General features: G+C 38.6%; 2 protein-coding genes across 2 annotated transcripts; one reads left to right on the forward strand and one right to left on the reverse strand.

Annotated features, from left to right (window-relative positions):
* Positions 1-493: 493 nt before the first annotated feature.
* Positions 494-1,959, forward strand: LOC130694548 (ubiquitin-conjugating enzyme E2 H). Its single transcript, XM_057517624.2, has 5 exons — positions 494-650; positions 800-876; positions 942-1,109; positions 1,172-1,299; positions 1,362-1,959. The coding sequence occupies exons 1-5, from the start codon at positions 598-600 to the stop codon at positions 1,494-1,496; spliced, it is 561 nt and encodes a 186-aa protein (XP_057373607.1). The 5' UTR covers positions 494-597; the 3' UTR covers positions 1,497-1,959.
* On the reverse strand, positions 1,508-12,071 carry LOC130694534 (probable E3 ubiquitin-protein ligase makorin-1). The gene is made up of 13 exons (XM_057517607.2): positions 11,972-12,071; positions 10,209-10,326; positions 10,019-10,105; positions 9,860-9,927; positions 9,676-9,774; positions 9,358-9,611; positions 9,138-9,295; positions 8,895-9,062; positions 8,642-8,798; positions 7,069-8,576; positions 6,860-6,994; positions 6,611-6,776; positions 1,508-2,378 (listed from the first exon to the last, which is right to left on the reverse strand). Exons 1-10 carry the CDS (start codon positions 12,066-12,068, stop codon positions 8,418-8,420), a joined length of 1,365 nt encoding a protein of 454 aa, XP_057373590.1. The 5' UTR covers positions 12,069-12,071; the 3' UTR covers positions 1,508-2,378; positions 6,611-6,776; positions 6,860-6,994; positions 7,069-8,417.
* Between the last annotated feature and the right edge of the window lie 7,071 nt (positions 12,072-19,142).

The raw sequence follows: 19,142 nt of genomic DNA on the forward strand, positions 1-19,142 counted from the left end.
CTGCGTCCAAACACAAACTTGGTACGTTTTTTTTATCTACAATTAAATAAAAAATCAAGAAAAATATTACTAGACATGAAATTTATAATAATTAGTATGATGTGAGGATAAAATCGACAATTGGGATAAATGAAGACATTGCAAAACACTATGACAGCACAGCTGATTGTGTGTCTTTGTTATGGTTTTGGGCCAGTGGGGAGGAGTAGTCAGGAAGAGGAGAGCTAAAGCACATCGTTCCTTCACTGCGTATATCTTTTTCAACCAAAATAACTGTGCGATTTCAAGGTCTTCAGTTCGTCCTTTTTTTTTTGCTTTCAAGCTCATCGACTGTATTCGTTGTTTTATTTTATAAAATACGATATCTTTCAGTCAGTTTCCTCGTGCTGCTTATAAATAAGGTGACGTCATAAAAGGCGAGAAAGAATTTGTTGGTCTCCCTTAGCAGTCGGCCATTGAGCCCATCTGTTCTATCGAAAATAATTAAGCAAAGTAGCAAACTCTAGATTGGGAAAAAAAGAACCTACTCTTTTTTGTAGAGAGAAAAATCGGACAGGAGTTTTACGCGAGGGAGTCAGTTTTGAACAAGAAGAAAAAATGTCCTCGCCCAGTGCTGGTAAACGTCGTATGGACACAGATGTCATCAAACTGTACGTCTCTGTGAGAAAGTTTTAACTTTGTCTACCTTTTGTTTAAATTATACATTAGTTTGCTTTTTTACATAACTATTGGTGAATTTTGGTTTTGGTTTCCTGGTCTCAGAAAATTTGATTGTAACGTTCATTACTTTCATCTTTAGGATTGAGAGCAAGTATGAGGTCACCATTTTAGGAGGCCTGAACGAATTTGCTGTCAAGTTTTATGGGCCACGAGGAAGTAAGTGATGAACTGGTATGGCATCATATTTACAGTTTTATTTTCTTTTTTTAATTACATCACAGCACCTTACGAAGGAGGTATTTGGAAAGTACGAGTGCACTTGCCAGAACACTACCCATTCAAGTCTCCGTCTATTGGATTCATGAATAAAGTCTACCATCCAAACATTGATGAAGTATCAGGAACAGTCTGCCTTGATGTGATTAATCAAGCTTGGACTGCTTTATATGGTATTCATGCTAAATATATTGAGCAAGCTCAGATACTAATTAGACATGTTCTTTTTCCAAAGATTTGTCGAACATCTTTGAATCTTTTCTACCACAACTTCTGACGTACCCCAATCCAATTGATCCACTAAATGGAGATGCAGCAGCTATGTATCTTCACAAACCTGAAGAGTACAAGAAAAAAGTGCAGGTAATTTTGTTTCAGTACACAAAGCCTAGATCAATAGTGACTGAGATTTTTATTTCCACAAGGACTATGTCAAAAAGTATGCCACTGAAGAGGCTTTAAGGGAGCAGGAAGCCCAAGAAGCCGCTCACCTATCGTCCGATTCGGAATCCTCTATGTCGGATTTCAGTGAGGACGAAGCTCAGGACATGGAATTATGAGTTTTCTCATCGTTTTGTTTACGTGAAAATTTCGTCGTTTACCACGTTTTCCCTCGTCTCTCTTTCATCGAAATCGCCTCTTGATTCTTTTTTTTCGTCCTTTTTGGCGGCATTCATCGTTTAACGGAAGAAAGGATTCATCGTACAAAAAATTCGTCTCACACCAGGCTTCATCATATAATAATTGCGATAAATCACTAATCATCTCTTGCACCTCCTCTCATCCTTGTCGTTTGTTAAACAAGCCTCGCATCTTAATTGTTCACGGGACGTTTAATATCTAAATTCTGTCTTAGAAAACAAGAATAATTTGCCAAATTTTTTTTTCTTCATCTCCCAACCGTCGCTCTTTCCCAATTCTTTTTCACTTGAAGTAAAGAAAGAAAAAAAAAACAAAAAACAAAGTACATTCAAAAGTGGAGATGCCTTGAGCAGTCAAGAGAATAAATGTTTCATAGTAAGATCCCCTTCTATCACATATTAATTCATCAGTTCATTATTAATCGTTACACGTTTCTAATGTGAATTTAGCTTTTGCTACCCTTTTTTAAAAAATATCAACGTGTCTGCGTGTCGTGTCGATATGTCAAAAATATCGTAGTAAGCTTGAGTTCCATAGTGTGACACCGTTACCTTTTCTCTCCCGAGTGTTGAAGCTTGGGTAGAAGATGGGAGAACATTTTCACGTAGCTTCTACTTTGGACCATTTTCTTTCATAATTTTCAGTTGTTTAGTTATACTTTGACCATGATTAGAAGATTTTCCTTTTCTTTCGTACTTTTTTTATTCTACGCCCGTATCACAGAAGATCGGCCACCAAATTTCTTAGTTTGAAGTGAAGCCAAGTGGTCGGAAAAGAATTTGCATGTCGGAATGGAATACCTGTTTGTTTTTTTGGGGGGAAAAAATAAAAATGTAAAAAAAAAGAATTAAATATGACGATTCATTTATCAACGAAAAAGCTTTTTCCTTTACAACATTTTCTACACGAAAAATAAGAGAAAGAAAAATTCAAAACTTTCACTCTGACTAATCGTCCAGGTGTTTCGAGCACGCGAACCCAACCAAAACGTTTTATAAAATGAATCAAAAGCTACACACCTGTCTGATATTTTCAGTTTTTTCTTTTCCTTCTTACTGTAAAATAGAAGCTATGTGAGTCAACATCAGAAAATCACTCTTTTATTGTTTGCCGCTTACAATGTAGCGTTAAACAAAAAAAAAAAAAGATATTCATCGATAACAGGTCTTATCTCTTGGCTGGAGGACAAAGTCACGCGTGCGTTGACGGATTTCCGAACGTGACGATTTAATAGGTAATTCACTACGATCGTGCAAGATTTACAAAGAAGAAAGCACAATTACTTGAATGTTAAACGGACCTTGTAAAAACACGATTGTGTGAGGGCCGAAGGACCGGTCCTCCCTTTTGTACATATCAAGACAATCCTCAACAAAGATCTCAAGTCTACAGGCAAAATTCAACAGTCTGCAATCGATGTCATCGGAAGAATATTATTCTATTCATCTACGCTTTCCCTGCGCTGACTTTTCAAATTCATTTTAAAATATGGAAATTGCTTTGCACACTTTTCCCAACGTGGTTCCGAAACAATAACATCATCATTACAAATGGTGTGTTGTTATGTAACATTAACGTGTGTAGGCGGTGATGGAGTGAACTCTTACGACGTGTGTGGGTCGGGTTCTTCTTTTTTTTCTTTTGAAAAGAGATAATTAGAAAATGCACGCACTTAGAATTGTTCGAAACATAAAAAAAAAAGATGAAAAACACGAGTAAACTAAAGTTACCGGTAAATAACGTGCGGCCTGAACTCGTTTTTAAAAGAAAAAAAGCTACGACTGGAACGGCGGAGAAAACCGATTGCGACTTGTTTTCTGTGCTAAAACGAAACTATGGAAGGGCCAGAGGAAAGCGGATTCTCCCAATTATACGGAGGTAAAAATAAAATAGGACAGCCCTTGCAACTACTTTCAATTTCGAAAGGGGGGGGGATGCCTGAACGAGAGAAGCAAGGAAATGCCGAAAATTGAGCGGATACAATTACAGCTACGAAAACACGTTGATAGGTAAAAAGCTGCGTGATGTCAGACTAGACCCTCAGGTACCTTAAAAAACGAATGTGGACTGGCTTCTTCATCAGTTAAGCAAAAAAATGTTTGATTTTCACGTAAACAAGAGAACATTTTCACTTTCAAAGGGCAGCTACTACACGTAAAAGGTGATCATGCAAACAGGTAATCTACACGATTCGCAAAGTAGTACGATGGGAGCTACTTTCCCAGATGCCTCACGACGATGACGTCATACCTACACGCATTTCCTACGAGTCGAGAAGATGCTATGTTAATTTTTAAATTTCATCAAATGGCTGGCTGTCTTTTGTAGACAGAAGGAAAAAAACAACAAACAGAAGTTGATGGAGTGCAGATTATGAGCAAACTTCTTTTTGTTTTCGGCGTCCATAATTTGTCGGCAGTGTGATGAGTTTCCTTTTCGCATTTTTATTTGATTCTTTTTATTTCTAGTAAAAAGAAGAAAAAAAAGGCGAATCGCTTTTCCCGAATGACCACAAGGCAGACACTTGGACTAATTGCCTCATTCAAGGATTTAAAGAGCTCATCGCTTCATTGCCGAACCAATCAAATAAGACACACACTCCATAATAATCGGACAGAAGGTTTTCTCGGCGTTTAAAGCCAACGCTTTTTTTTTCACGACCGACAAAGTTTTTTTTTCCTGAACGCGTGTTTACATTTTTTTCTCCGTTTTTTTTTATTACGACACGTAGCAAGACTTTCTGTTGTAAATCTTTTCTTCCCTTTTTTTTTTGGCGAGTTAAAAACCACACAGAGGAATTGACCCGTTTTCTTCTTTTTTTTTTTTGTAAAGTGAGGGCCACAGACTAAAAATAATAATAGGACGATCCCAAGCGGTTTTTAAAGGCCATTAAAAAGAGTAAACAACGGGGTCTCGTCTGTGTGTTTAACAATAATAATCGCACAGCTAGAGATTCTATCCTATTTATAACCTCGATTAAAATAATGGCGAAACCTAGCCTCACATACATGTCAAAAATTCAAAAAAAAAAAAAAAAAAAAAAATGATTCACGAATTTTTGCGGACGACGACGGAGGATAAAACGCGTTTGTGAGAAATTGAAACCTTACGAGGTCTTAGTTCTAGCCCAAAGAAAATTTTCAAACAATTTTTTGTTGGTGAATTCTTGTTAAAATTTCTACGAAACGAAAGTGAAATGATTTACAGATAGTCGCGGAACAGCGGAAAAAACTTCCTCTTTGTAGGAATACCGAAAAACAAAAAGATCTCCTGCCAACAACATCCAAGACGAATTTTTTTTTCTAAAGCCAACAAGGTCGAAAGCTCAAATTTTAAACCAAAAAAAAAAAAGGGATGGCAGAAATAGTGAACCGTGTGTGCGTAACAATTTCGTGAGTCGGCCGGTCATAAAATGAAGAAAGAAAACTGAGCGCCGACAACAATAGACAAGCAAACGAACATGTTTTCAGAGCAAAGAAGAACAATAACTATGTTCTTCTTATTTCCAGATGCAAATGATGATGCTTTGAGCAAAGGAAGAGGAAAAAACAAAGCCAAGTTGAATAGGTTGACGATGAAGCCTTCCATCGTTGACCTACATGGAACGTGACGCCATGCCCATTTGCAACTGCTCTACCAAACTACCAATATGGGCTGATAGGGAGACGAACAGAGCGTTACAAATGGAAGGCCATTTTACGGCAATAAATCAGGACTCAAACAGCGTAAATAATACACACGCCCGCAACTTGTAAAAATACGAGTTCGTCACGATTTGTTTCGTGCTCCTCCCAACTGAAAAAACAAAACAAAAAACGATTCCTTCCATGTTCCCCTCTCGTTGTTCGCTAATCTCCCCAATCACGTTTACTACAACGTCTATTGGGCGTGAAAAAGATGACTCTTTTTCGCTTTTCGAGAAACGAATAAACAACATCACACACAAAAGTAGCAGAGACTTGTCACGATATCGTAACTCGTTTGTCGTTAAAATCTAATAATTATCACCGGCTTCTTGTTATTCTTTGAACCGCAACGTGACGAGTTTTTTTCCCGCAATGACGTCAAGATTGAAACAAAATAACGGATTAGCGTCAAGTAAAATTTTTAAAAATGGGATGAAAAGGAAATACTGTTTTTTTTTTCTTGTTTTGTAAAGGGAAGATATTTGAATAGCCTTGCTCCAGGTGCTGTGCACCAAGGACTAGTTACGATAATAAAGCCGAAGCTGATTTTTAACAAACGAGGCACGTACGGTGTTCAAGAGAATAAAGAAAGGCAAAGAACAAAAAGTAGCCTACTCGTTTCCCGAGATTTCATCATTTAGTTCCGGTTATGACGTCATTCTGACAACCAGACGAGCAAAAGAGGACGACCTTTCCCTTTCGTAGAGCCTTGCCCTTCTATTCTAATTGTCTATTAAACAACGGCCAAAATAGAAACCAAAGAAATGAATTTTCGAATCCCCTGCTGAGTTAAACAAGAATTTAATGGCCGTACGCAATGTGCGAAAGACGCAGTTTTTATACGCGTGCGAATTAAATATGAATATTACACTATACGCGAGCTACAACTTTTCATTTACAGAAAATCCAAAATCGGAAAGGGGAAAAAATAAAAACTTTCTAAAAATAAAATGTAATAAAATCGCCGAAATTTTATTACGCGTCGGGGGGAGGAAAAAAGGAAAGACGTCGGAACCTGCCAAAAAGAAATTCGTAATACGGCCACGAGGTATTCTACTAAACAAGAACGAATCGTATCTCTTATCCGAAATCTATCGGTAGTGTTACGACACAGCGAGTGTTCCTCCCCCCCCCCCCCTTTATGGAACTACGGCGGCCAAAGGGATGACAGGACGTTTGCCCGACTGTTGTTGTGCCTTCAGACAAGTAACCTCCTTTTTCTTCCCTCTTTTTTTTTTTTTTTTTTGCATACCTTTCCGAGAATCCCTTTCACTTTTTCAACTAATGGCGGGATCGCATTCTCGCCATTCAAAAATAGAAATAGTAAAATGATCATTTCCGCTTACCTTTTCGTATGGATATCGTTGCAATGCGATCGGGAATTATTATTTTTTTCCTTCCCGTGGAGTGGCTGGAAGGCGAGAAGAAAATGGAAGGAGAAAGTATTTTGAAATTGTTGGGTTCTTAATTTTTTGGCATCCATTCCGGAATGGAAATGAAGTTCTTGATAACCTTCACAAAAAAAAAAGTAAAAGTACAGAAACAAATTAAAAATATATCACGATATGAACGTAAGAAGACGATAAAAACATCACCTTTTTGAATCATTTCTCGGTTTATACGACATACTTTTATTATTTTCATCAAATAATAATTTAGCCTTTGTAATATTTCATTTTCCAAGTCCCGTTTCATACTTCAGGTTTCTCTTGTCGTACTAGACAGCAGCCCTAGTAAAAAGAAAAAAATAATAATAACATTTTCTATGAAAAAAATAACAGTAAAAGGGTATAGCAGCGATTACCCGGGATGCCGGTTTCCAAAAATGTGTCTCATCCACATGTTTGTTCCGTCCATTCAAGCAAAGATTATTTTTGAAGAGAAAAAAAGGGAAAAATAGATCTGAAAACACTCGAAATGATTACGTCGTCTGTTTCGCTCGCTGGGGCAGCAGCAGCAACATAGCACAACTATAATAATAATTTTCGGTTGCGTCGTAAAAGAACGACTTATGGTCGAGCCTGGTTAGGTTCTAGTTGCTCTTGTTATTTCTCCACCGCTCCGAGGTAATCGTGCACAACGTCCCAAGGTTTTTTTTTCCTCTCACAAACTCTCTCTCTCTCTCTCTCTCTCTCTCTCTCTCTCTCTCTCGTATACAGAAGAGTTACCAACAAGAAGAAATTGAACTTTTTTTTTTGATACCTTTTGTTTTTTTTCCGTCATAAATGAAAGAGAAAAAAACAACAACACATTTCGGTATTTTTATATGCGGCACACACAAGAACTGGAAGAGAGAGAGAGAGAGAGCCGAAATATATAGCCCCCACGTATACATGTGATGCTATCAACAACAAAGAACATTGCGACTATATTCCCCTAAAAGGAATAGTCGGGAATCGAGTCGAAAACGCAAAAATGGATTTAACTTGTTCGTACGTCTCACTTTTTTCGAATTCCCCTAGTCGTGATTTCAACACACACAAGGGGAAAAAAAATGAATTACAACAAAACAGCATTAAGAGAAAAATCACGGCCGGCGGAATCAAAAAGAATTTTTTTTTTCTTTCAGAAAAAAAAAAAAATGGTCCCTAACGAAACGAGAAGATTGTGCATACGCTTTTGCTTAATTACAATTTTTCTTTGTTTAAAACACGCAAGCAAAATCTCGTCAACACGTTTCCTTTCCAAGCCTTTTTTTTTTTTCTTTTAACGGAATATATCACAGATAACACAGAAAAAAAGGGTAGCGCATTTGCAGTAGGCATACAAGTTTTTTTTGTAGATTGATTTTTAGCTTCTAAACGAATATGGTGTTTTTTTTTACCACTACTAAATTGAAGAGACGCAAGTGGAAATTGGGCGGGGCCGAAACCATGACAGGAAGTATCCCACATGAGGGGGAGAAATGTGTGAGTGCGAAGAGTCTTTGTCCTCTTCTCCTAATCATTTTTTGAAATCATGTTGTGTGGTGGGAAAAAAAAACAAAAAGACAAACAAAGACCAAACGAAACAAAACGGAAATAAACAAAACAAGAAAATAATGGATAGTATTTACGTGGATTGACGAGGTGCAGGAAGTTTCCGACGAGCCACAGACACACGGACAGAGAGGGGACGCAGGGCTCGACGTGAATTATTTTTCTATGTTGCGTCTCACTGGAGGAAAAAGAGACTGTCAGCTTCATCCGAATAATAATCGTCTGAATCCGATGTGTACAAGTCGAGGTCGTCCAGGTCGAGCCCCAACTGGAGGACGTAGCGGCTCTCACGCTCTTCCAAGAAATCCCACAACAGGACCTGGAAGACTTCCGCCTTTATTTCACAATCAAAAATAAATTATTCTTTCGAATGGCAAATAAAAAATTATGTATAAATACCTCTTCCTCGTCTTGCCCGAAACGACGACGTCGCAGCTTGCCTTGAGGAGGACCAACGTCCGTTCGGGTACCGTCGGGCAGCGCGTGCAAGTAGAAGCAACGGTTTCCAAACGGACATTCACCGCCACCTTGATTAAAGTACTTGCAAGCTTTGTTGCTACATAAATCACAATGGGAAAGAATAAATTAAAAGCTAGCACGCTCTCTAGAAACCCCTTGGAAAGGAAAAAGAAACAAATGGTCTTACTACTACCTCAAGGCTTTCTTGTAATCGGTTATCAACTTTTCCTTCTCTTCTTTCGTTTCGCACCAGTAGCGACTGGGACACACGAAATCTGATTGGACTCGGCATTCGGGGCAAGATCGAATGATCTTGTTCTCAAACTGCTTCTCTTGTCGCCACTTGCGAATGCAGTCCAAACTGGAGAACATACAGTAAAATGTTGGGGGGGGGAATGTAAACCCAATTTATCGATGAAAATTGATGTGTTGTTACCAAAAACAATGCGAACAATTTGGGAGCAGTCCGAAACGCTGTTTAGTGGACGGCAATTTCTCCCAAATGATCTCCATGCAAATGCCGCAGGCCTTGTCTCGTGAACGAGCAACAGCAAAGGATTTTTCCATGTCTACTTTGTGCTGGAGCAGACAGTTCTAAGAAATGGTACCAACAAAATGTGTAAGAGTTGGGTTGTCGGAAGTCTGAAATGGATTACCTGATTGTGTTCCAATCGCTGCGCTTCATCCGTCGGGTGAAGACAATGCTGGCTGCAAAGTTCACAGAGATCTCCGTGGATGTATGTGCACTCTTCGCCGTACCGGCAGGAACCCATGAAATAATAGGGACACAGCTCGGATGTTGACTGAGCAATCTTGAAACTCTGGCCAGCGTTGGGGTCCACAGCTTTGGCATAGGATTTGACAGAGGACTGGGGGCTGCTCGGTCCAGCTTCTTCCTGCTCGACAACATCTGCTCAGATAAAGGTATAGCTATTCGTGCAAAACCAGAAAGATCTAACCAGCACCACCTGTACCTGATTCAGTAAATGACTGCATTGCTGGAAAGTCTAACTGAGTGTTTGCGGCTGAATATATGGTAGCCGAGGGGATGAATTCGGGAGCATTGACCCAATCTAAAGAGGCACCATCATCAATGAGTGCACAGTTTTCACACACAGTCCATAAAAATTAAACTTGGTAGTGTCAATGTTTACTTACTCACTGCCATAACATTGTGACACGAATCGTCCGATTCATTTATTTCCGCATCTAGTTCATGCAGATATCTGAAATAAAACAAAACACGATGAAACCTTCCAATAGAATCACAGTAGACAGCAAATTGTTTTTAAAAATTCATATTAAAGAAGGAAAAACCTGCAATTTTCTCCATAAATACATTTTCCTAGTTGAAAAAAACGACACGGTGGCACCGAGGACAACGAGTGCGACTCCAATGGGCCCCTAGAAAGACGACATTCATAGCATTGTAGAGACAATGTTGCAGTTCAAGTCCAGCAACATAAAATGTAGAACAATTTAAAGAAAAATAAAGATGTAAATTTACCAGGAAGATTTTTTTCCTGTCCAGCCTTCTGCCATGTTTACAATAAGCAACGAACGAACGAACACTTTGCGCAACCAGACAGCACAAATGGCACCAATGCCCAAAATCATTGAAGTGGCTGCAAGATAAACAAAACAAGTTTGCGGGCCTGATCATCTCGAAAGACCGAATTTTTCAATTAGACCGTTTCGTAATATTACAAAAGAGGAACCCCGATAATGAGACAAGTTTCGTATTTTGTTTTCCTACTTCCATTGTCGGCTGTAAATTTACATTAACTTCTTGGTGCAATGACTGGGCAAGAAGCGAATTTCTTATTTTTGTTCGAGGCAAACGCAATGCAAGTCTAAAAGAACGGGTATAGATGCAAATGAGTTCTCGGAAATGCTGGCCGTTGAAAGAGCATGTCGCTGTACCATGGTAACAAAACCAGCGTACATGTTGCACGCAATTGTTAAAACACACTCAGGAGAAATGAAGTTGCACGACAGTGCAAAGAAAAACTCTTATCAAACCTTTTTTTTCCAACCATATGTTGCATACGAGTAGCCTATGGGTAATATTTATAGAACGATAGCCGAGGAATGAACAAAAACAAAACTAGTATTTTTTTTTTTTTTTTTTTTGTGCCAGGCAAAGTATTTCCCGGTATGGACAAGCCGATGGGTCTGGTGTTGATTTCAACATTTTAAAAACGAAAGGAGAGATGGAAAGAAAAAGGAAAAAGAATGATGCCGGCAAACAAAAAACCATTTTCAAACAGGAAATGGCAGTGCGTTCTTTAGTACAAGGAATTGAAAGGATTTGAATGTTATCGGTACAATCTTTTTCTTTCGAACTGAAAATGTAAGAAATTTAAACGTTCAACTATGACTTGGTAACGCTGACAATGTCATGAATCTTCAGTCAAAACCTTTCCTTTCTCTGCTCGCGACCTCCCAAAATGAATTTAACTTGAAAAAAAAGCAAGACGAGGCCACGCCAAACGAACAAGTACCAGATATCAATTGAAATTATTTTTCTACAAAAGCACAATGCCAAACGAAGATTAAAAAAAAAAAAAGACTGGGACCAGTTTTGGCTGAAAAGTGAACGTACAAAATGTCATTTAACCAGAAATTAAAAACTGGGTGATCAAGTGAAACTATGCAATAGCAAAAATGACTATTAATGCTCCTCCTGTCTGCACGCGTTACCCTTTGAATTTATTGTTCGTTGATTTCAATAGAAAAGAAAGAAAATTAGAAATTTTTTTTGGGGCTCTTCGTGTTAGACGTTATCGTTTTCTAGGTGTTGTTTGACTAGTGGCCCATGACTCTCCCTTCAATCTCTCTCTTGTTTAAACGTCTCTCTGCCAGTTGTAAACACGTGTATCATGCAAAGAGAGAGAGTCAAGTTGGGCTGTTTTTGATCGAACTGGTCATACAAAAATGCCCCAACAGTAGAAGAATATGTACGAAAACTATATCGACTCTCGTTTTGTACAAATGTGTGAAGATAATTGTTCGAGTCTTACCACCGCAACCGCCATGTACGACTTTCACTTGTAAAAAAAAAAAAAAAAAAAAAAACTAATTCCACATAGAAGCCAAAAAAGTAGTTTGCGTTCAATAAATGATGGACTGTCGATCGTCAAGTTGGTTTTCGAACAAACAGAAAAATGATGAATTGCCTCGTGTTCAGTCGAGCAGACGACAGTGAGAGAAGGAGGAGCACTTTAGGCATCATCAGTAATCGGTAGGGAAAAAAAAAGGAAAATATACCTTTCGATATCTTTTTCAGCGTAGCCACCTGAACTGATAGTATTGGCCAGTCAGGCAAAACAAAGCCCAAAGGCGTGTGAATCATCGTCGTTCGCATCCACAGCACGAGAAAGGTATTGCGTGAAAAAGAGTCAATAGAAAAGGGACGCCGAGGATGAAAAGAGACTGAAACTAGGGCACATTCCAGCCAAAAGAAACAAGAAAAGAACATTTTTTTTTTCTTTTTCAAATGGAGAGCTACTCCTTTTCACAAAAAAAATGAAACCACACAGCAGGGGGTGGGTGCAGAAATACACAACTTTTTCTCTGTCTGAGACAGAGAGAGAGAGAGAGAGAAATGTACTTGTTTTTTATTGCCTGGGAAGAAAGATGAAGTACTCGCCGATGAAGAGCCAATTGTTGCATCACTACATAGTTGTGCTGTGCAGGTATTTGTTTAACAAGACCTCGTGTGTGAATATCACGTCCACAGGTATTTTTCGACGTAAAGAAAAACAATTGCACCCACTGTATTCGGAAATTGATGTCTTTTCAGACAACAGTCTAACAATAGATTGAAAGGGGGGAAAATGTGAATTCGAATAAAATAAATTAGGCAATGTCGAATGCCGTTGCAGCAAATAAAGTTGAAGGAGCAATAGAGGAGCGAATAAATGGCGCCAGTAAATGTGCCGAAAAAAAAACAAACAATTTCTTTTGTTTTTTGTTCTCTAGTTGAAGAAACCTACAAACAGTAAAACGAAAATATTTTATCAGACAGAAGGATATAAATTAATTGAGCTCTCGTTTTTTTTTTGGGTTGAATGAAATTTCTTAAAAGAAAATGGGAACACTAATAATGCACTCTGAAGAAAAACGACTTTATGACGCATTTGATTTATTCATAGTTCACGTTTCTCGTCTGTTTTTTTGTGGGATTGGCGTTGTCAACGGACTCGAGTGAATTTGTTTTATCTAGCTGAGAGAACTGATTGTTACGACTCTTAACGTATTGCCATTGATGCAGGTTTCTTCATACATCGCCATATTGGTGCAGTAGAGTTGTGAGCATCCCCGTGGAAAATTCATTCGACAACAATTTCGTTTATTTTATTCCATTAGCCAACACAAATGGGGGCGTATCGCAGGAATGTTGTTGGATATTATTACCTTTCCCCCCAAATTTTTATTCCCCAAACAGTGTAGGTAAAATAAAGATGTGGAACATTTTTGTGGTTTACCTCCGACTGATCAAATTTTTTCGACGACAAACAAAACTCTTTCGAAGGAATTGTGACGATGAAAAACTAAAACAGGAATTTCGACCACACAATTAGAAATATTTTACATATCTCAGGTAAAAATTGATTCTGTAAATCGACTGAAAGGTCACGCCTCCTTTCTTTTCTTTTTTTTTTTTTTTTTTCCTAGAAGAGAAGCAACTTTCGTTTGCACTACACCGAAAAAATGCAACAGGAGCAAAAGAAATTCCGAAGAAGCCAAAAGCTCGTAATCGTATGCACATCGTGATGAAAGAGTCACGACCGGACGTCATTGTATGCCCCGTCTATAGACCCTGATACATCTATATCGTCTGTTCACGAATCGTGTTGAAAGAAAATGTTTACATCTGGAAAAAATCTCCACACAAGATGGAGGGCAAAGAAACAAGAAAAAAAAAACGATGCCAACGATTATGGCCGCCCAAATCAACACATCACAATGGAAAAAAACCCCGATTTTTTACTGGCAAATTGATGGAATTTAAAAATTCGTGATGGAATATAAAACTGTTTTTTTTTTCTCCCCATTGTCTAATATTTAGAGACGGCACGCGACATCAACGTGACACGATGACGGGACACTAAAAAAACAACAAAATACCTCCCCCTCCATTTTTTTTTAGTTCTTCTCCCACGTTATTCACGTAGAATAAAAAGGTATCCAATAACACGCGATAGGTCTGGTGGTGTGTGTGCGTGCGTGAGCAAACAATGGAGATGAGTCTTTTTTACGGTTTTGTTTGCACAATTAGATTTTTTTTTCATGTCCTTTTTTTTTGCGCCAGGACCCTGAAATGTGACCCTCTAAAGTAACCAAATAGGACACTAGGGGGAGGATGTGCGTCCCCATAATCAGCTAATGGATAACGTCGATAGCATCACGCCGATGCGGCGCAAAAATAAAAAAAAATGGAGTTAAACTTGATGTGAATTAAATTGTCCACTCTATTATGGAGGTAAGGTAGAAAGTAGAGCAAGTATGTAGAGGAGCCTCCTGTTGCGAGGCTCGATGAATCAAAAAGGAAACTTACCAGCCTCTCTTTCCTTTGCCGGATGATGTATGTACATGCATTGGGCGCTGCAGCCGAAAGAACAAAATGTCCTAATAAAGAAACTGAACTGACCCCCATGACGTACACACACGTACATCTATAATACGGGCTTGGAATAAATTTTAAAGAATTACAAAAAAAAAAAGGGAAAAACGGCTCATTTTTCTTTGAGATTTACGTTATTACATCAGCCCCGTTACACATAAACATGACTGCCGTATATATTGTGGACGTAGGGCAGTTTAGACGCTGTGCATAATGACCTGTTCACGACGTTCTCCACTTTTTTCTTTTTTTCTTTTTTCCAATCTATATCATTGCGTTTAACAACAAATATTTTTTTTTGTTTTTTTTTCGACATGCACAACGTTCTTTTTTGTTTGCATCTAATTAATAACCCGTTGTCGATCAGTTGCTCCGATCGCTTTTTCTAGTTTCGCATTCGGGGATTTTTCTTTTAAATAATTTACAGGTTACTCACTGGTGCAGTAAGCGACGTTTTTAACATCATGTAAGACGACATGTAGAGAGGCTTAAGTTAATATGAAAAGGTCGAGATTTGAATGCAAAAAATCGGCAAACAGTCACGATCTTACACGACGATGAGATTGCATTTTACTGTCGGCCCCAAAAATCCACGCAAAGTTAGAAATCTTGGAACCCCATTTCTACAGCCGTACAAGACAAAGATATCGCATTCAACTTTGTTATTATTATTATTTTTTTTTTTTTATATGAGAGCCTGACGTTAGTTCCATACACAAATCTCTTTTTCTTTTAGTTAGAAAGACGGGCAGAAAGCCGTTTTACTGGAAGAGAGCGTATCAGAATTATCTCAACTGGAGCGACCATGACTGCAATCAGCCACCATAAAAGGTTGTTGTGTTTGCCCTTTTCTTTCTTTTTTATTTTTCTGTGCCATCCGACGTCCAAATCATATCGTCATCTTACGACTGTTGTGCCGGCCTTTCATTAAAAGACGTGCGTCTCTATCTTTGTGTGCGTGCACAACAATTAGGTTGCTGGCCGCCAGACATTTACACAACAGACCAGCCATGTTTGACTAGATAAAAAAAAAAAAAAAAAAAAGAAGACCCAACTCGCGATGCACTCCGATGTTCAAAGATTCTCTTACGAAAAATGCGATCAAAGAAAAAAATTGTTTTGATGGAGAAATTCGTGCTGATGGTTTGGGAAACATAAATAGGTCAACGCTGCAAATGTATTTGACCGTGATTTTTATAGTAGACTATTTCTTACTTTTTTTTTTTTTTTTGATCGAATGGTAGAAAGAGTGGGGGGAGTGAAAAATCTCTACACCAAAAAAAAATGATGGTAATCTATGAAAAGTAAGTAGTGAAAGTTTGTACCCAAACAGCCTCTCCCAGATTTTCTCTGATATTTTAAGTGCCACTAGATTTAAAACAGCGAAGAATTCACCTTCGTTTTTCTTTTTGTTTTAGGCCACGAGGTTACATCAAGAAACTGTGAAAAATCGTGACCAACTATATAACATCGGGTGGCTATTTGAGATCTTAGCAGAGCCCCCATATTTCGTTGCCGAACTCTTTTGCTTCCATTCACGCGTGAAAGTTGTTTTGATTTTGTTTTTTGAAAAAGAAAAAAAAAATTCGGGGCCCGACAATCATCATCGCTAATTGTAGAGATCCTGCCACAGCCAAAAAAAAAAAAAAAAGTGTAAAAAATTACAAGGCAGTAAAGGGACGTCGTTAACAGCCGCATAATAGAAGATGAAGAGAAAAATAAACGTTAAAAAATAGATCGCTGATTCGTTTTTTTTTTATTGAATTTCACGTTGTCCTGAGAAAACTGTAGGCGTCCGAAAATAATCACATCGTACGGCTGGCCTTAATCTCCGCAAAGCCAAAACGTTTTAATAATTACAGACGTTTTGTTCAAAGTGTTGTTGTTATTGCTCTCCATTACGCCAGCCGTCGTTTTTTAAAACGTGCGGGATTTTTATTCTTTTTTTTTTTTTTTCAAAAAAGAAACGCTACATTTTTTTTTTATTTCAAGAAATAATAATAAAAAAAGTAATATTTTGACAGCATTAAGTAAGAAAATGAAAGCGCAGGGACGAATTGTTCCGAATTCGAAAAGAGCGCAAAAGAATAAAACAAGGAGCGCGGAATGAAGGGATTTGAATTCAACTACCGTCGCAGAAGCTTTAATTTTGTTTTAAAAAGAAAAAAAAAAAAAATGTAGAGCTTTTACTTATAGGAGAAAATACGACTTTTAGTGATGACCAGCTGTTTATTTGTTGGATGGGAACTCGATAATGGACTGCGCGTGACTGGATGCGATTGCACGGCGGCTTCAAGTCACGTCCCTCAATGCGCCTTTCAAAATTGGATGATAAAACAGGAACAAAAAACAAAAAGCCTTATATATGTATATGTATATACAATATACATATAATTAGAAGCATAAATAACGGGAGAGAGGGGTTGCTCGTTGCCGATATGATTAGATAAAGGCACGCACGGACGTATATATCAGACGGGCCATCAGATCGTCGCCACCCTTCTTCATAACCACGTCATCACAGGTGGTCCATTCGCTTCTCCTTTTTTTGACAGATGGCACACATAAAAACAATTGATCGTGTTTTCACCGTGACGTCACCTCTGACCCAATGTTGCATTTCGATTTCAAGTCTTTTTCGAAATTAAATCAGCGATTGCCTCTTATTTAAAAGATGAATATCAGGTGGAACGCAAGAGTCGCTTTTTGCCAATCTCTCTCTCTCTCTCTCTCGTCTGGACGAAATAAAAGCCAATTAAAAATGGCAACCGTTGACCTTTTCGGACCGGATATTGCTTCAAAGAGGAGGACCTTGAGGAAATTCCCCTGGTCTATGTAAAAAAAAAAAAAAATCAGGTTTCGATAGAATAAGGAATGCACGTTTTATATGGCTCGTAATCAAACCAAATTGGATTGATTGAACTATATACGTCATTAAATATAGACTACTTGCTGTAGAGTGGATGATAAGCAATGCGCACATCCGCATTCCGCCTTTCTTCGTGTTAGCACAAGCAGAGGGGGCCCTTTTGCTCTCGATTTTTGGCCATTGATTGGCTACCTCTAGTGCGCATGACTCGTCGCCTCTTCTACTTGTACACGCACAGGATATAGGCAAGGATTTCCGGGTCACGTTCGCACGCACACACACGCGTACCCAATGACTGAAGACGTGGGTGGAGCAATCCAACTCATCTCATTTTCTTTAAAAAAAACACATTTCACGTGGTCAACAATGCATCCGTTTGGTCCGTCTCTTTCAAATCGTATTTTCGTTTTAAAATTTAAAGTCGGCCTCTTTTCAATAAAAAAAAGGCAATTGACCATCGTGAATAGAGCATTTTGCCGGCCGATAGTTGGACTCTATACCTGTCGAAAAAAAATTGGCTGCCTAGTATGCATTCCCGAAATAATGGAGAGCAGTAGTCGTGAATCACGAAACAATCGGGACGCAGCGTGAGCTTTGCTTCCCACTGGAGAAACAACATCAGCCGACAGGATCTGGAAATTCGTTTTCAATTGCCCAACAACGGCCAGTGAGATTCTTTAGCGATAATGGCGCCCGAAATTTTCATTTCTTTTTTCTTTTTGGACGTCTGTAGACGATGTCGATCTCTTTGTTCGCTACGCAGATGGCAGACGTTGTGAAATGCGCGTGAAAAAAAGGTGCCAAAAAAGAAAAAAAAAGGGAGGGTCACCCAAGCGAAAGAAAGGGCGGAGGCGTCGACGACACGTGTCCTCCCAATCACAATGTCCTTCTCAACTGTCCCCTCTATCACAATGCACGCACTAAAAGGAAAGTTTAAAAAATAAATAAATAAATGAAACTTGCAAGTCTTTTATCTTAAGGTGGGCCGAACAATTCGGCCAGCTGTTAAGAACGAAGAAAAACGCTGGGCCGTAAAAATGAGTGGGGCCGTCATCGTTTCGACACGCATCTATTTGATTTTATCATTTGACGGTCACGGGGAAACGGGTCGTCCTTGCCACGTGACGATTTCGACAAGGCTGTAACAGAAAATGAAAATGTATCTATTTTAACTTTTAGTTTCGTTTCGAAAAGCTGAACAACGTAATGAGGAAGCCGATGGGCGTTGGCCGGTTCTATTGCCCGTGTGTTGCGCGCTCTTGTTTGCGTAGCGTAGCGCATCGTTTGTCTTTTGTCAGGCTGGTACGGTAGATAGACGCACGCGGGATAATGGCGTTCAAACAGGAACCCCTAACCGACCATTAAATCAACATTAAATCAGCGCGTGTGTGTATACGTGTGTGTCTCGTTTTAATAATAAATCTTGATGAAATTGAACACCCGGAACTGGAAGCGTTCCAGCCATTGGAACGGAATTTTGCGATAGAAATCAAAGTGTTTTTTGGATGCGGTTCATTGCAATTCAGTTCAATTTCAAGATGAAAAAAATAAATAAATAAAATAAAGTAAAAGCAAAGTTGCAAACCAAGGTCGTGAGAGGGTGAGCCAAACGGAGCATCGGATCACGCGGAAGTGCAGAGGAAATGTAATGTAGGTCCCACAAGGGCGTGGTGACCTCCGATGCGGCTAACGTTTGTCTTGTTTTTTGTAAGCGTTTCGCATTTAAGTTTTCAAAAAAATAAAATAAAATTGCCCTAGTTTTTTTGTTTTTAAAAATTATTCAATCCTTTTTCACGAGCGGTGGTTGTGGCAAGAAAAAGAGAGAGAGAGAGAGAAAGAGATAGTTATCCGATAGTTATCCAACATCTCATGCAAATGAGGGACATCAGACAAATGTAAACTAATTCACAGAATTTTTTTTTTTTTTTTGGTATTAAAGGAAT

The sequence above is a fragment of the Daphnia carinata genome, chromosome 4, assembly GCF_022539665.2.
Source record: "Daphnia carinata strain CSIRO-1 chromosome 4, CSIRO_AGI_Dcar_HiC_V3, whole genome shotgun sequence".
Classification (NCBI taxonomy): domain Eukaryota; kingdom Metazoa; phylum Arthropoda; class Branchiopoda; order Diplostraca; family Daphniidae; genus Daphnia; species Daphnia carinata.

Excerpts from the sequence above, each read along its gene's own strand:
- LOC130694548 (XM_057517624.2), top strand. The coding sequence starts at position 598 with ATGTCCTCGCCCAGTGCTGGTAAACGTCGTATGGACACAGATGTCATC. Across the intron at positions 651-799 it reads GACACAGATGTCATCAAACT|GATTGAGAGCAAGTATGAGG; the intron begins GTACGTCTCTGT and ends TTTCATCTTTAG. Across the intron at positions 1,300-1,361 it reads AGTACAAGAAAAAAGTGCAG|GACTATGTCAAAAAGTATGC; the intron begins GTAATTTTGTTT and ends TATTTCCACAAG.
- LOC130694534 (XM_057517607.2), bottom strand. The coding sequence starts at position 12,068 with ATGCGAACGACGATGATTCACACGCCTTTGGGCTTTGTTTTGCCTGAC. Across the intron at positions 8,799-8,894 it reads GATTACAAGAAAGCCTTGAG|CAACAAAGCTTGCAAGTACT; the intron begins GTAGTAGTAAGA and ends TGATTTATGTAG. Across the intron at positions 8,577-8,641 it reads TCGGGCAAGACGAGGAAGAG|GCGGAAGTCTTCCAGGTCCT; the intron begins GTATTTATACAT and ends TGTGAAATAAAG.